Source organism: Crocuta crocuta, unplaced genomic scaffold (genome assembly GCF_008692635.1).
Source record: "Crocuta crocuta isolate KB4526 unplaced genomic scaffold, BGI_CrCroc_1.0 scaffold30, whole genome shotgun sequence".
Taxonomy (NCBI): domain Eukaryota; kingdom Metazoa; phylum Chordata; class Mammalia; order Carnivora; family Hyaenidae; genus Crocuta; species Crocuta crocuta.
The window spans coordinates 8967494-8986044 of record NW_027528345.1 but is presented as its reverse complement, the minus strand read 5'-3'; the positions used below and the strand labels follow the sequence as shown (position 1 = coordinate 8986044).

Sequence of the window (18551 nt, the reverse complement as noted above, 5' to 3'; positions counted from 1 at the left end):
GGCAAACCATAAGAGACTCTTAAATACAAAGAACAAACTGAGGTGTTGGGGGGGGGGTGGACTAAATGGGTGATGGGCATTAAGGAGGGCACTTGGGATGAGCACTGGGTGTTCTATGGAAGTGATGACTCACTGGGTTCTACTGAAACCAATAGTACATAGTGTGTTAACTAATTGAATTTAGATAAATAAATTATAAAAAAAAAAGCAAGTCACACTTTGTCACATCATAATAAAGTTACTAAAAATCAAAAGAGAAAATATTAAAAGCTGAGAGAGAGTCAAATATTTAGGTAAATTTAAATTACCATTGACCATATAGTAGTAGTAGTAGTGGTAGTAGTAGTAGTAACAATAATGATGTCATATATAATAATTACATTTGAATAAATGTAATAATTAAATATATGACATTAGAAAAATGACCTAAAGGGAACCTGTGAATCACTTCAATAAGAATTCCCAGAGGGATCATTTAGTAACCATTTTTGGCTAATGAATCCAAAGTTAAGTTTCAAGCTGAGCTTTCCAGCAATCAGGATGGACCCACAATGTCCCCTAGGCTCTCAGGTCATACTTTTCCATCTCATTGGCCACCTTAACCCACAATCCCTTCTGAATGGCTAGACTTGAGCCTCTTCTGTCAGGAGGGTGCTCTTTGCAATATATTACCAGTCATATAGAGAGAGAATGTGCAGAAATGACTGTGTAATTATGCTAGGGGAAATATGAAAGAAATTGCTTTATTACTTGTTAGGAATTTTAAGTTTTCAAGTTTTCCTTTGTCATTTTATGGAATCATAAAATGTTGTTGAAATAAGCCTAAGCATAAAAATGTTGTTGAAATTTAGAAGAGTTTTCTGAAGCCTTTATTTGCAGAGGCTTTTGAGGACTCGGCTTACACGTTTCTTTTTATGCACAGAAAGTTTTTAAATAGAAAAAGCAATGCCAATTCACATGATTGGACAGGTGTGGTACATTTTCTTTCTTGTGAATTTCTCCTGAGCTCAGTGGCATGCCTACCAACTCAGAAAAACAGGATATATTCTGCACCAGAAAACTAGGCCCATGGTAAGATTTTTCATCTTTTCTCTGATGAATTTGATTCTGTACTCCCTCTGTAGGATCCTTTCTGGCTCAATTACAGCTACTTCTTGTTATTCCCTCATCAGGCACTTCCTTTCTTTCAGCTCTCATCTCTCTGTTCCCCTGGACTGGATGTCATGGCCTCTCCATCTCTCTGTGACATGGCATTCATTTCTGGGACCTGGAATGTTTGGTCTGCTCCTTAAAATCACCTTTCTTCCTCCTTTTGGGAAAATTAAACACTTGCATTGGGTGTGAAGAAGAGAGTCTAATAATTCTTTGGCATTCAGGATTCTTAAGTCCTAACAACTTTTCAAGGTAATTAATTTTAGCTTTCATTTTACATATGGGACCACTGGGACAAGATCTTTTTTTATATCCAGCGTTATTCCTTGTTCCTGGTGCTGAAATGCCATATTTTACTGGAAACCTGGAAGTTCAGGGAGGCTGATACCTAAGATCTGTCTGTAAGAGGTGAGAAGGGATAGGACATCATTGATAGACTTTGGGTACTTTGTGCCTCAAAAATAACTCTCCAAGCACTCCAAATGAATAGGGTCCAGAAACTAATTACACTTTTAATTATGGGTATTCTCTGTAGCTATATACCCCAAGATATATGGAGGTTCAGACCAGGGCATGAGACACTACAATGGGGCAAACCTTTCCAGTTGGCAAAATTTTTCAGTGCCCTTCATACATTTGGTTTCATGCAAGCCTCAAGTGTCCAAATCCCTTACTGGTTCCTAATCAGATCTGTGTAAAGCCCTAGACTATTCTTCCCCAGAGTTTCATTCATTCACTTACTCATTCACTCATTCATGTATCTGTTTTTATCCATTGGGCCAGTTATAATGCTAGGTACTTTTGTATGTCTCATCGTTAAAGAAGCTTCTCTTAGGCAGCTTTTCTCTGGAAATTATCTAGTCAGCTAACTCCACCTGATTGTGATAATAACTGAAAACTTATAGTGGTGATGTTCTCAGAGCTGTTTCCATTTTAGATTTGGACTCACAGTCTGAATAAACGAAGTATTGAGAATAATGAAATTGCAGCACCAGGTGAAAATATAAGTGATTTTATTTATTTATGTTATCCTGCAAATATTTCTTAATACAACACACCTATATCTTTAAGAAAGTATAACCCCTAATACGGTACAATTTCCAGGTTTATCTTTCACGAAAATGTCCTTTTGCCTTTATTTCTAATAGAGAAAATTTCCCCAAAGTTTTAAGGAGTTTCTAGTGCTAGTAAGTAGAGCTCCATTTGGAGATGAGGGGCCTTTCTTTTTGGTGCCTTCCAAAATTATAATGGGTGGTTCTCTATCTGCATTTCGTGACTTGATTTCTTGCTTTTCCAGTATCTTCTGCCAATGATGCTATATTCTTAGGATGAATCCAGGTTGCTGTAGCTAGAGCTACAGTGGTGAGCAAAAGAAAAAAAATAATATGGAAAATGCAGTCGTTACATGACTGGAAGTATTTAGGTTTTTAGAAATAATATATACAACTTAGCCTTTTATTCCCTCTTTTAGAAATCAAGGGAGAGGTCTGTATCCAACAGGAGCTTTCAAACTCCACCTTAACACCAAATTCTCACACTGACATTCAAACTTGTCTTCTGGATCACTGGATTTGAAAAAAGTTTTTTATTTAATTCTGTGCTAGTTATTATCAACTAGGTGAGAAGTACAGGTGATATGGACTCAATTCCTAAGAATAGCTTTAATTCTAGGTGTTGTTTGGATAAATAATGGGAAAGAAATCACAAGTCCTTTGAGGAATACAATGTGCCAGTCTTGGAGTATGAATGCAAGAGACAGAGCAGGACATGAGGGGTCAGGATGACTATCAGGATGGTATAGTCAGTGGTTTTGAGGGGTCATTCGAATCTGTGGTTATAATCTGGGTTGTCAGTCCAGAGTAGGAAATAAAGAAGGCTAAGCTTTGGAAAGTTAGTAGGGAGTCTGTGCATTAGGGCACAGACAAGAGCTGAATTTGAATAGATGATGCAGACTGGGGATAGAGATTATGTCCAGAGTATGTTTCCATATTCATCAACAGTTCCCTTGATCAGTTGTATTGTATCTGGGATATCTCTATGCTGCCTTCTTTCTAATTCATTCACTTTCTCCTCCCTCTGCAAATCTAGCCTCTTCAGTTTCCATTAATGACCCCATTTAAATATTTATTGAGGGGCGCTTGGGTGGCTCAGTCGGTTAAGTGTCCGACTTCAGCTCAGGTCATGACCTCACAGTTCATGAGTTTAAGCCCTGCATCAGGCTCTGTGCTGAATATTTGCTCAGAGCCTGGAGACTGCTTCGGATTCTGTCTCCTTCTCCCTATGCCTCTCCTCCACTCATGCTCTGTCTCACTCTGTCTCTCAAAAATAAATAAATGTAAAAAAATTTAAATTTTTATTGAAAAAATAAGCCATTAGATGGGAACTACTTCCTTCCTAACAACAAATCTATGCATGTTTGGTGGATAAAGTAAACCCATTCCCACCTAATGCTCTGCTTCTGCTCTGCAACCTGGCTATTCTCAAAGACTGTTTCTGCAATTTTCTGTTATTCCTCCTGCATTTTCTCCTTCTCCACTGGATTATTATCAAGAGTTTACAAAGTATCCTCCAGTAGCTTTAATAATAAAACAACAACAAAAAATAAATCCTAAGGCATTAAAAGAAAGAACAATAAAAGTGTACAGGGAGTTGATCTAGGATTGGAATCATGTAGAAAAGATTATTTCAGATTTTAGGAAATCTAGAGACTTAGGGAAGTTTATAATTTCAGAGCATTAATTTTTGAGTAGGCATGAAACTTTGTGAATAGAGAAGAGCGTTAAAACACTTGAGTATTTGTTAGAAGAAGAGGCTTTACCTGATTTATTTCTTACATTTTAAAGAAAATATTGAAGGCAATGAGAAACCACAGTGTTGTTTCTGAGTTCATCCTCCTCGGGCTGTCTGCTGACCCCCAGATCCAGGCTCTGCTCTTTGTACTGTTCCTTGTTATTTACCTCCTGACCCTGATGGGGAACCTGATGCTGCTGCTGGTGATTAGAGCTGATTCTTACCTCCACACCCCCATGTACTTCTTCCTGGGACAGTTGTCCTTCTTGGATCTCTGCCACTCATCTGTCACTGTGCCCAAGCTGTTGGAGAACCTCCTGTCTGAGAAGAAAACCATCTCTTTAGAGGGCTGCCTGGTTCAGGTCTTCTTTGTGTTTGCCACTGGGGGCACTGAATCCTGCCTACTCACTGTCATGGCCTATGACCGCTATGTTGCCATCAGCTCTCCTCTGCTCTATGGCCAGATAATGAACAGACAGCTGTGTATGGGGCTGGTTTGGGGCTCATGGAGCTTGGCTTTTTTGGATGCTCTTATCAATATCCTTGTAGCTCTCAATTTACACTTCTGTGGGGGTCAAAACATACACCACTTCAGCTGCGAACTGCCTTCTCTCTACCCTTTGTCTTGCTCTGATGTGTCTACAAGTTTTACTGCCCTGCTCTGCTCCAGCCTCCTGCATTTCTTTGGAAATTTCCTCATGATATTTTTCTCCTATGTTCGCATTTTGTTCACCATCCTGAACATCAGCTCCACTTCAGGCAGAAGCAAGGCCTTCTCCACCTGCTCCTCTCACCTCACTGCAGTGATCTTCTTTTATGGCTCAGGATTACTCCGCTATCTCATGCCAAATTCAGGATCCACTCAAGAGTTAATCTTCTCCTTGCAGTATAGTGTGGTCACTCCCATGCTGAATCCTCTCATCTACAGCCTAAAGAACAAAGAGGTGAAGGCAGCTGTGAGAAGAATTTTGAGAAAACGTATCTAGTGTTCCAATTGACTACAAAATGAGAATGATGAGGGAGAAATGAATAGAACCATAATAAGTAGTGCCTGAATATTAAGAATTTTCTGATATCATGATCTGCAAGATACCTTACATTGTTTCTTTAAAATGCTTAAGAAAATGTAGAGTTATTTTCTTGGAATGATAGTTATTCTGTCCTAGTCAGAGGAAAATGGATGGATAAATCTCTTGTCTTACAGTTTTTCTTACAAAATATTTAATTACGGTGTGGTAGACTTTGTTATTGCCTGCTTACACTATCTTTACTATCCTTCCAGTAACTAAACTCTCTGTGTTCAGTATAGTTCTAGAGAGACTGTTTTTGTCTTTTTTTTTTTTTTTAATATTTTTATTTATTTCTAGGATAGAGAGAGACAGCATGAACAGGGGAGGGTCAGAGAGAGAGGGAGATACAGACTCTGAAACAGGCTCCAGGCTCTGAGCTGGCAGTCAGCACAGAGCCCGACACGGGGCTTGAACCCACGAACCGCGAGATCATGACCTAAGTGAAAGTCGGACGCTTCACCGACTAAGCCACTCAGGCGCCCCTTGTTCTAGAGAGACTGTTAATCATGGTGTCCCCAAATCCTCTTCCCTCCCCCACTCATTATTCACTCATTCTTCCTGGCACAGTGGCTGGAATAGGAATGAGCACATGGTCAGTGCCAGACCATCCATTCCCTTAGAAATTTTAATCTTGGGGATGGATTCAGAGAGGCAGAGGTCAGCCTTTCTCTTTGCAGCACTCTGATAGCCTATCCCAGCACCTCTGCTGATAAGATCACTATTGTTATCCTAGATTCTGTACTTTCAAGGAATATTGATAAATGAATTATATTAAAAGCATGTGATTAGATATTTGCATCATTTCAGATACTGTGCTAAGCATTTTACATACATTATCTCACTTAAATATCCCAACAAATGCTTTAGGTAAATACTTTAGTTATCTTTGTTTCAGAGAAGAGAACGTGGACTCAAGAGAGGTAAGTGGTAGGGTGGAATTTGGAACCAAATAGACTTTTCCCAAAGCCTGTTTCCTTTACTACCTTGACACACTGACTTTCCCTTTGGTGCTGTGAGCTACCCCAGTCCCAGTTCATGAATTTCCCTTTTAATGCTTTATATTGTTATTTTGTTTTACTTCACTTAAGTCAGAGTTAAATTCTGTTGTTTGCAAAGAAAAGGTGTATATATGTATACACACACACACACACACCACAATTAACTTGCATGTATGGACATCCAAGGACAATTGGGATATTTAAAATTGTTTATCAGACCTAAGCATGTCCAATAGGGACCACATTGTAGTCTTTACAGCTGTGAGAGGGAAATACTGCTGGACAAGTAACTCTGCCACTCAGCCCTAATAATGCTACAGAAATGACAGAATGTGAGAGTCCGTGGCAGAGCAAATGCTGCACAGTGCCTATGATAAACTCTAAAAGGAAACCAACAGAATTTCAGCAAAAGTCCCTTAGATCATGGAATACAATTGGAGAATTACTGAGAAGGAAATTTGGGAGATTAAAGCTATCCTGGTCAAAAATTAATTATTCTTTCTTTCTTTTTTTTTCTTAAGTAGTTTATTGTCAAGTTGGTTTCCATATAACACCCAGTGCTCATCCCAGCGAGTGCCCTTCCCCATGCCCATCACCCACCTTCCTCTCTCCCCCACCCCCATCAGCCCTCAGTTTGTTCTTGGCATTCAAGTGTCTCTCATGGGTTACCTCCCTCCGTCTCCCCCACTATTTTTCCCCTTCTTCTCCCCCATGGTCCTCTGTCAGGTTCCTCCTAATCCACCTATACATGCAAACATATGGTATCTGTCCTTCTCTGCCTGACTTATTTTGCTCAGCATAACACCCTCAAGGTCCATCCATGTTGCTACACAGGGCCAGATTACATTCTTTCTCATTGCCTTGTAGTATTCCATGGAATAGATAAACCACACCTTCTTGATCCATTTGTCAGTTGATGGACACTTACGCTGTTTCCATGTCTTGGCTATTGTTGAGAGTGCTGCTCTGAACATTGGGGTACATGTACCCCTATGCATCAGCACTCTTGTATCCCTGAGGTAAATTCCTAGCAGTGCTATTGCTGGGTCATAGGGGAGTTCTACTGTTAATTTTTTGAGGAATCTCCACACTGTTTTCCAGAGGGACTGCACCAGTTTACATTCCCACCAACAGTGTAGGAGGGTGCCTGTTTCTCCACATCCTCGCCAGCATTTATAGTTTCCTTATTTTTTTATTTCTTATTATTTCTTTCTGAAATTACCTTTTAATTTTTACTTACGTACTTACTTACCCTTCACTTTGTACTGCCCAGTAGCAGAAAATATAAACTTAAGGACATCAAGGGCATTTTTCTGCCAATCTTCACTACTTTTTCAAGAATATAAAATAATTTCAGAAATATATGTTGCACAATAAATATATTTTGATTGCATAAATTATGAGCAAAGAAACTGAGAATATATGTAGGATAAATTCTCACCAGAGGAACTCCACTTCCAAAGCAGTTTGAAATAATTATGAGTAGAATAGTCTACCATGTGAATGCCAATCTTTTCCTTCCTGGTGAGCCTAGTTCTGGTCCATGAATTTGCAAACAGTGTGGCCATGGCTGGGCATGGTGGTTATGCAAAGGTTCGAGATTTTCATTCACAAAGGCTATCTGCAGTTACCACTGGTGCAACTTATTTTTTTTTTTTAATTTAGAGAATTTTTTAAATTTTAGAGTGAGGGAGAGGAAGGAGGGAGAGAGAATCCTAAACAGGCTCCACGCTCAGTATGGAATCCATTGTAGGGCTTGATCCCTCAACCCTGGGATCATGACCTGATCTGAAATCAGGAGTCAGATGGTCAACCAGCTGAGCCACCCAGACATTCTAAACTTACTCTGATAAAGGTCACACACAAATTTTGTTAGATATAGTACCAGATATTTTCCATTATTTGTTTCTATTATGAATTAAAAATTCAATTACATTTACTACTTGGTTATTTCTAGTACATAGGAATGTTGTGATATTTTGTAAACTAATTTTCTATCTGTGAACTTTGTTGAACTATCTTCCTACTTCTAATGGCTTATTTATAAATGCCATTGGATTTTAAAATTACATTTTAATTATTTCATCTTAAATAAAAGCAAATAATTTTGTTCCTTTTTCTATTTCTAATTTTTATGTATCCCATTTTTAATTTTTATGTTATTTTTAAATTAAAAAATTTTGTGTATATTGACACACAATGTTACATTAGTTTCAGATGTACAACACAGAGGTGATTCAGCTTCTCTGTGTTATGCTGTTCTCACTACAGTATAGCTGCCATCTGTCACCATACAACGCTATTACAGTATCATTGACATATTCCCTATGCTGTGCCTTTTATTCCCATGACTCTTTCCTTCCTTAACTGGAATCTCATATCTTCCTCTCCCTTTCACCCATTTTGCCTTTCCCCTGACCCCACTCCCCTCTGGCAACTATTAGTTTCTTCTCTGTATTCATAGGTCTGATTCTGCTTTTATACTTGTTTCTTTGTTTTTTTGAGATTATGAGCATATGAGTGAATCTAGTATTTGTTTTTTATGAGATTTGAGATTATGAGCATATGAGTGAATCTAGTATTTGCTTTTCTCAGTCTGGCTGATGTCATTTACTCTCTGGTCCATCCATGTTGTCCCACATGGCATGATCTCATCTTTTTATGGCTGCATAGTATTCGTGTGCGCACGCACGCATGTGCACGCATGTGCGTGCACAAATGCTCCCCCCCCCATCTTTATCTGTTTGTCTGTTGATGGACACTTAGGTTGCATCCATATCTTGACTATTATAAGTAATGCTGCAATAAACATGGGGGTACATATATCTTTTTGAATTAGTGTTTTCATTTTCTTTGGATAGATACCCTGTAGTGGAATTATTGGGTCATATGGTATTCCTGTTTTTTAAAAATGTTTGTTTATTTTTGAGAGAGAGGGAGCATGAGCAGAGAGAGAGAAAGGGGCAGAGATAGAAAGGGACAGAGGATCCAAAGTGGGCTCTGTAATAACAGCAGCAAGCCCTATGTGGGTTCAAACCCACGAACCATGAGATCGTGACTTGAACCAAAGTCCAATGCTCACCTGACTGAGCCATCCAGCCATGCCTATTTTTAATTTTTTTGAAGAAACTCCATCCTGTTTTCCACAGTAGCTGTACAAGTTTATATTTCCACCAACAGTGCAAGAAGGTTCCTTTTCCCCCACATCCTTGCCATCACTTGTTATTTCTTATGTTTTTGATTTTGCCATTCTGACAGGTTTAAGGTGGTATCTCATTGTGGTTTTGATTTGCACTTACCAGATGATTAATGATGTTGAGCATCTTTTCATGTGTCTGTTGGCCATCTTAATGTCTTCTTTGGAAAAATGTCTGTTCAGGTACTCTGCCCATTTTTAATTGGATGTTTATTTTGTTTGTTGTTTTTGGTGCTGAGTTGTATATGTATTTCATTTTTAAAGTTAATCCAGGGGCCAGAACCTCTGGTACAAACATCTTATTGAAATCAGTGAAAAAGCTTATGTTTCAACTTTAAGGATGATGTTTGTTCTGTTTTTGATCAATATATCTTACATTATAAGATGTAAAATTCACTTATAAATAAATTTACTTATAAGAATTCTCTCCTAACTTCATTTTACTAAGACTTGGTATAAAATTTTATCAACTGCCTTTTCTGTTTCCATTGAAGACCAGGACCCTTTCTCTTTTGTTTACTAATGTATAGTATCTGTCACATTGTTGGGAGCCATTCTGAACTCAGTAGTTGAGAATATTTCTTGTGAGGTTAAGGCAGGTTTGCAAGGACTCCTCCGGTCAGATGATGACCTATATCTATCCCCACTGAATTGTTTCTGCTTGAGCACTGACCCCTGAAGCACCTTGTTGATTGGTATCCAGAGTGACTTGTCCCCTTATTCTGGCCCTGGTATGATGTTGCACCTTATGAAGGATCTTATTGTAGGAACTTCTTTTGTGATTATGGGAGCAGACACCGTGTCTCCGGCAGGTCCTGTTCTCCTCGATACTTCCCTCGAGCTATGAACATGCTAATGACTCTTGCTCATAAAAGATTGACCTTTACAGGTACACTTCTGTTTCTACCATTGTGTTAGTCCAAGAGGTTCATACAGCTCAACACGTAAATCAAGTAACCAAAAATGTTTCTCATGCCCTAGCTATTCAAGAAATCATAGACAAAAAACTAGACACAAAAGTAAATGCACTTGAAGAGGCTATTCTATGTATTGGAGATGCTCTAAACTTATTAAAGGTACGGTTTGCTTTCCAGTACTATAAGGAATATAACTGGACAATGAGGTCTGGCCCAGAGACAAAGAGCCTAATTTAGAGATCAGGAACAGATAAGGGCAGAACATAAGTTACTACATATACCTTTGCTAACTGGTGATGTATAGCAGTCCCTTCCCTAAGGCCTACATTCCACAAACACCTTCCCTTACACTGGCAGCTGTGATGAGGATGGATAAGAGTAGTTAAAACATAAACCCAAATACAAAAGCTGACACATTTAGGGCACCCATGGTGTTTACGCATTCAGCATCAAATCAAAAAGTTATTAACCAGCTCAGATACATTCTTCCTCTTGTGAGCCAGACAGAGTGACTCCTAGCCTATGTATATACAACTTAACCTATGATTTAATCTTAGCATTATTGACTTAAAACAAATGTATATGTTATGCTGTTTTTCACTAAGAATGACCTGTTATTTTCTTAGTTGTAAGATTTACTACTCAACCTCACTATGATTGGGGTAGTTCTGCAAGAATACTTCTGTAAAACCTGTTTCTGTACACTTTTCCAAAGCATCTTATCACAAAGAATTATCCATTGTAAAAATTCCATTTTCTGATGTCATGTTATCATTTGACCTATAAATAAAGACACCAAAAACCGACAGGACAGAGATGCCTGCCTGGTGATCAGAAAGGATCTTGGGGCTCTCTCACTCTCTCTCACTGACACTGTCCATCCTTAGGGACCTCTGGACCGGCTGGAGCTGGACTCTGGCATCACATAATAGGCATGCAATAAATACATGTTGGATCAAAAATAAGTTTATTGAAATAGTCATATAGTTTTTATTTAAATTCTAGTTAGTTAACATACAGTGTAATATTATTTTCAGGTGTACAATTTAGTGATTCAACACTTACATACAACACCTGGTCCTTATCACAACAAGTGCACTCCTTAATCCTTATCACCCATTTCACCCATCTCTGAACCCCCTACCCTCACCCCTCTGGTAGCCATCAGTTTGTTTCTCTATGGTTGAGAGTCTGTTTCTTGGTTTGCCTTTCTCTCTTTTTTTCCCCTTTGCTCATTTGTTTTGTTTCTTAAATTCCACATATGCATAAAATCATATGGTATTTGTTTTTATTTGGCTTAACTTATTTTGCTTAGCATTATACTCTCTAGCTCCCTCCATGATGTTGCAAATGGAAAGATTTCGTTCTTTTTTATGGTTGAATAATATTCCATTATATATATGTGTATATATATATATATATATATATATATATATATATATATATATGCCACATCTTCTTTATCCATTCATCTGTTGATGGACCCTTGGGCTGCTTGCATAGTTTGACTGTTACATATAATGCTTCAATAAACATAGGGGTGCATGTATCCCTTTGATTTAGTGTTTTTGTATTTTTTGGGTAAATACCTAGTAGTGTTACCACTGGATCACAGGGGATGTCTACTCTCTACCACTAATATTCAACATAGTACTGGAATTCCTAGCCACAGCATTCAGACAAAAAAAAAAAAAAAGGCAATAAAAGGCATCCAAGTTGGTAAAGAAGAAGCAAAACTTTACTATTTGCAGATGACATGATACTCTACATAGAAAGCCCAAAACACTCCACCAAAAATTGCTAGCACTAATACAGAAATTCAGTAAAGTTGCAGGATACAAAATCAGTGTACAGAAATCTGTTGCATTTCTATATATCCGTAATGAAGCAGCAGAAAGAGAAATCAAGGAATAAATCCCATTTATAATTGCACCAAAACCCGTAAGATATTAGGAATAAACCTAACCAAAGAAGTAAAAGACCTATACTCTGAAAACATTGATCAGAGAAATTGAAGATGACACAGAGAAATGTAAAAACATTCATGTTCATGAATTGGAAGAACATATATTGTTAAAATGTCTATATTACCCAAAGCAATCTACACATTTAATGCAATCCCTATCAAAATACCACAATCTTTCATAGAGCTAGAACAAAGAATCCTAAAATTTATATGGTTTTATTATTTTTGTTAATGCTAAATTGTATCAGTAGGTGTTCTGGTATTGAAGAATCGTTGCATTCCTAATCACACCGTTTAGGTGGAGTAGTAAAGTCTAAATTAACTTTTGCCAATATTTAACTTAGGAATTTCCAATTTATGTTTATAAATCAAATCGTATAATTTTTTTCTTACATTCACCTGGTCTTGTCTTTTCATCAGCTTTCCTGAGAATATGTTTCACAAATCACAAAGATCACCTATTGAAAGCATACAGTTCAGGTCATGGTACTGGGGCATGGACCAAGTCCTGCACCTCATCCTGGGAACCTGGGGGCACCCTCAGGGAGGGGTTGCTGCCAGAGGAGCTCCAGCACTACTGCTAACCTGGAAATGCGCAAGCCTGTGTGGTGAGGCTCAGGGTTCTGTGGAGAAGCTGCAGCAGTGGGAGGCCGCTGAAACCCTGTGGGGCAGGTGCTACCCATGAGTGAGGTGGGTCTGCCCTGGAAGTTTGAGCCTTTGCCTGAGCCCCAGCAGGACCTGCACAGAACCAGTCCAGGGGTGATTGAGGTCAGGATCCATCCCTCACCCCCACCCCTCCACCGGCCTCTTGGGCAGAGCCTGCCTTGGAGGGAGACTCTGAGCCTGTTGTTGCAAGGGTACAGTTGCCTACATTTGCTTCTGTGAAGGATAGTCTTATCCCATCATTCCAAATCCAAGTCCTGATATTTACACAATTAGAGTAAAAAATTTGGGCTATAGCCCAGATGAATTTGACTCAACTGTTTTTGGAATGTTTACTTATTTATTTTGAGAGAAAGTATGAACAAAGGAGGGGCAGAGAGAGGGAGACAGAGGGTTCCAAGCAGCCTCCATACTTCCAGCACAGAGCCCAACATGGGGCACCATCTCACAAACTATGAGCCAGAATCAAGAGTCCAAGGCTTAACTAACTGAGCCACCCAGGCCCCCCTCAATTTTTTTAAATGTGTAAATTCCTGCCACTTATTTCCTTTGAGCTAGGGTACCTGATTGTCACCTTTTGGCTTGAGAGTTTCCAAAAGGCAATTGTGGTCTCAAACATGTGTGTTTGTGCCCATAGTTCTGGGGTTCAGCCAGTATGGGACACAGAATAGTCAGTGGCAGCAGGGTTGTATTTTTAATGGTCTCATGCACATGGTGGAAACTGGAAAGTTTGGCATATTTTTAGAATTTTGTGGAACCATTTTATAATAAATGAGAATCTCTGAAGGAGAAAACAAGCAAACAAAATCAAACATACAGTTCAGTGGTCTCTGGCACAGTCACAGTTGTGCAGCCATCACTACATTTCATTACATCCTAGAGGAGCAGCTGAGTGCCACACATTTACTCCATTATTCCTATTATGTAGCAACAGCCCTGTTTCATGATGATCACTGGTATCAGTGTACCATTCCTTCCTGCATCTCAGATCTTTCACCTAGGGTTAGTTCTCTCTTGCTCCATGCTATTTTTTAGATAGGGCTTTTTTTAAATTTAAATTTTAGTTAACATATAGTGCAACATATGTTGGTTTCAGAAATAGAATTCAGTGATTCATCACTTACATAAAACACCCAGTGCTCTTCATAAGTGCCCTTCTTAATATCCATCACCCATTTAGCCCATCCTCCTCCTTCCCCTCCATCAACCCTCAGTTTGTTCTCTATCATTAAGAGTTTTTTGTAGTTTGTTCCCCTTTCTTCCCCTCCGTTTCCCATATGTTCATCCGTTTTGTTTCTTAAATTCCATATATGAGTGAAATCATATGGTATTTGTCTTTCTCTGATTGACTTATTTCATTTAGCATAATACTTTCTACCTCCATCCATGTCATTGCTAATGGCAAGGTTTCATTCTTTTTGATGGCTGCACAATATTCCATTGTATATATATGTCACATCTTCTTTATCTATCAATCAGTTGATTGACATTTGGGCTAGCTCCATAGTTTGACTATTGTTGATAATCCTGCTATAATCATTGGGTGCATGTACCTATTCAAATCTCTGTATTTTTTTGTATCCTTTGAGTAAATAACGAGTAGTGTGCAGGATTATAGGGTAATTCTATTTTTAGTTTTTTTTTTGAGGAACCTCCATAATGTTCTCTAGAGTGGCTACACCAGCATGCATTTACAACAACAGTGCAAGAGGGTTTCCCTTTCTCCATGTCCTTACCAACACCTGTTGTTTCCTGTTCTTAATTTTAGCCATTATGACAGGTGTCAGGTGGTATCTCATTGCGGTTATGATTTGTATTTCCCTGGATGTCTTCTTTGGAGAAGTATCTATTCATGTCTTTTGCCCATTTCTTCACTGGATTATTTGTTTTTTAGGTGTTGAGTTTGATAAGTTCTTTATAGATTCTGGATACTAACCCTTTATCTTAAATGTCATTTGCAAATACCTTCTCCCATTCCATAAGTTGCCTTTTAATTTTGCTTATTGTTTCCTTAGTTGTGTAGAAGCTTTTTATTTTAATGAGGTCCCAGTAGTTCATTTTTGCTTCGGTTTCCCTTGCCTCTGGAGATGTGTTGACTATGAAGTTGCTGCGGCTGAGGTCAAAGAGGTTTTTGCCTGCTTTCTCCTCGAGGATTTTGATGGCTTCCTGTTTTATGTTTAGTTCTTCCATCCATTTTGAGTTTATTTTTGTGTATGGTGTAAGAAAGTGGTCCAGGTTCATTTTCTGTATGTTGCTGTACAGTTTTCCCAGCACCGTTTGCTGAAAAGACTGTCTTTATCCCATTGAATATTCTTTCCTGCTTTGTCAGAGATTAGTTGGCCATACGTTTGTGGGTCCATTTCTGGGTTCTCTATTCTGTTCCATTAATCTGAGTGTCTGTTTTTGTGCCAGTACCATACTATCTTGATTACAGCTTTGTAATACAGCTTGAAGTCTGGGATTGTGATGCCTCCTGCTTTGGTTTTCTTTTTTAATATTGCTTTGGCTATTCGGGGTCTTTCCTGGTTCCATACAAATTTTAGGTTTGTTTGTTCTGGCTACGTGAGGAATGCTGGTGTTATTTTGATAGAGATTGCCATACCTACGGGTTTTTAATGGTGATATTATAAACCATGTATTACGAATTTTACCATGCCAGATGCTTGATATTTTTTGAATTCCTAAAAGTATTATTGAGCTTTATTCTGGGAGCAGTTAGGTTATTTTCAGGTCTTGTTTTAAAACTTTGTTAGTAAAACCAGAGTAGTGTTTAGTCAAGGTTTAATTTTCCCTGCCATTGAGGCAATACCCTACTGAAAGTCTAACTGATTGTGGAAGAAGTGAAAAAGGCCCATGTAAAGGCAATTACCAGTTAGAGAAATAAGAGCATAGAGGAGTAGAGAGAAGGAACAAAACGAAGCAAACAAACAAAACTCAAATTCAAATTAGTCTGTGATAGAAATCTGTTATATTTTTATGCATCTATACATTCTTTAAAATGTTTATTTGTTTTGAGAGAGAGAGAGAGCATGAGTTAGGAGGGGCAGATAGAGAGATGATTCCAAGCAGGCTCTACTCTGTCAGTGCAGAGCTTGACACAGGGTTTGTTCCTATGAACTGTAAGATCATGACTTGAGCTGAAATCAAGAGTTGGACATTTAACTAACTGAGCCATGCAGGCACCTCCATGTCTATATGTTTATAATGAAGTGTTAGAAATTAAGAAAACCACCCCATTTACAGTTGCATCAAAGATAATAAAATACCTATGAATAAACTTAACCAAGACGTGAAAGACCTGTACTTTGAAAACTATGAAACACTGATGAAAGAAGTTGATGATGACACAAAGAAATGGAAAAGCACTCCATATTCATGGGTTAGAAGAATGAATATTGTCAAAATGTTTATACTACCCAAAGAAATCTACAGATTTAAAACAATCTTTATCAACATATCAACAGAATTTTTCACAGAACTAGAACAAACAGTCCTAAATTTTGATAAAACCACAAAAGACCATGAATAGCCAAAGCAGTACTGAAAAAGAAAAACAGAACTGGAGGTATCACAATTCCAGACTTCAAGTTATATTACAAAGCTGTAGTAATCAAACCAGTATGATACTGGCACAAAAAGAGACATAAGGATCAATGGAACAGAATAGAAAACCCAGACATAAACCCACAATTATATGGTCAATTAATCTTTCACAAAAGAGGAAATAATATACAATAGGAAAAAGACAGTCTTTTCAACAAATAGTGTTGGAAAAATTGGACAGCTATATGCAAAAGAATTAAACTGGGCTAATTTCTTATGCCATATACAAAAATAAACTCAAATGGATTAAAGACCTAAATGGAGACCTGAAGCCATGAAAATCCTTGAAGAGAGCACAGATATATGTCTCCTGAGGCAAGACAAACAAAAGGAAAAATAAACTATTAGGACTACATCAAAATAAAATGCTTCTGCATCATGAAGTAAACAGTCAACAAACTAAAAGGCAACCTACTGAATGGGAGAAGATATTTGCAACTGACATACCTGATCAAGGATTAGTATCAGTATATAAAGAACTGATATGACTCAGCACTCAAAAATCAAATAATCCAATTTAAAAATGGGATGGCAGAAGAGATGAACAGACATTTCTCCAACAAACACATCCAGATGGCCAACAGACACATGAAAAGATGTTTGACATCATTCATCATCAGGGAAACACAAGTCAAAGCTGTAATGAGGTATCATCTCACACCTGTCAGAATGGCTAAAATCAACACTATAGGAAACTAGTTTTGGGGAGGATATGGAGAAAGGGGAACACTCTTGCATTACTGTTGGGAATGCAAACTGGTACAGCCACTCTGGGGGAAAAAAAGTATTTAGGTTCCTCAAAAACTAAAAGTAGAACTACCCTACAATCCAGTAATCACACTACTGGGTATTTACCACCAAAATACCAAAACACTAATTTAAAGGGATACATGTACCCCTATGTTTATTGCAACATTGTTTACAATAGCCAAGAAGCAGCTATTGAGCAGATGTGGAAGCAGCTCAAGTGTCCATCAGTAAATGAGTGAATAAAGAAGTAGTACTATGTATAAAAAAAAAAGAGAGTATTGAATAATACAACCATAAAAAAGAATGAAATGTCATTTGCAACTACATGGATGGAGCTAGAGAATATAATGCTACATGAAATAAGTTTGTCAGAGAAGGACAAATACCATATGATTTCACTCACATGTGGAATTTAAGAAACAAGCAAGCAAAAGGAAAAAGAGAGAGAGAGAGAGACAAAGAAAGAAACAGACTCTTAACTATAGAGAACAAACTGATGGTTACCGTAGGAGAGGTAGGTGGGTGGGGGATGACTGAAATAGGTGATGGGGATTAAAGAGTACACTTAACATGATGAGCACTGAATAATGTATAAGATTTTTGAATCACTGTATTGTATTCCTTAGAGCAATATAATGCTGTATGTTAACTATAATGGAATTAAATTAAAAAATAAGAAAACAACAAAATTTTCAAATTAGTCTGTAAGCCATAATTCCAAAACATAGTAGGAATGACAGAAAAAAAAATCAAGAATTAGAAGAGGAGTAACTCTATAAGAAATTCATATTATAATTTATTCTGAAAAAATTCTTTTAAAAGATGTATTTAAGATACTCAAAAGGGTTAAATGAAAGCGTAATTTCCACTTTCAACAACAAAAAACTACTAACAAAAGCAGGAAGAAACAAAACATGATCAAAGAGATATGAAATATTTACTAGTATTTTGGAAATGAAAAAATGTGACCACTGATATAAAAAAACTAATATATGAAATAAGTCCTAGATTGTATTTTATTATTAGACTACCTCATTGTTGCCAAAGATAGGACAATCATAGTGAGAAACTCATACATAATAAAGCACATTGAAACAAGGATATTAAAATTATAAATGAGCTATTAAGAGGCTGCAGAATTCTTCTAGTAGATGGACTTAAGGGAATCAAGGAAATGATAAAATCTCAAGAGGCAAAATCTCAAGAAATTATTGTAACAAATTTTGCATAATTTAAGAAAGATATAACTTGTCAAGTACTTCAAGGAAAGAGAAAAATTCACATTAAATAGAGTCAAATGGTGGATGACTGATGAAGAGTTTCTCATTGCAGCCCAGAGATAGAGAGCTGGAAATGGCACCACTCCTGTCACTGCAACAAGAAAATAGCTGGACACACTGCAGATTAACAATTCAATTCTTTTTTTTTTTTTTTTAATTTATTTAT

At 37.6% G+C, this 18551-nt stretch overlaps 2 protein-coding genes across 2 annotated transcripts in view; both read left to right on the top strand.

Moving 5' to 3' along the window:
• LOC144222709 (olfactory receptor 5BS1-like) overlaps window positions 1-18551 on the top strand; it is a 146205-nt gene that overhangs the window by 43007 nt on the left and 84647 nt on the right.
• On the top strand, window positions 4011-4928 carry LOC144222861 (olfactory receptor 8S1-like). Its single transcript, XM_077753562.1, has one exon. It carries the CDS (start codon window positions 4011-4013, stop codon window positions 4926-4928), a length of 918 nt encoding a protein of 305 aa, XP_077609688.1.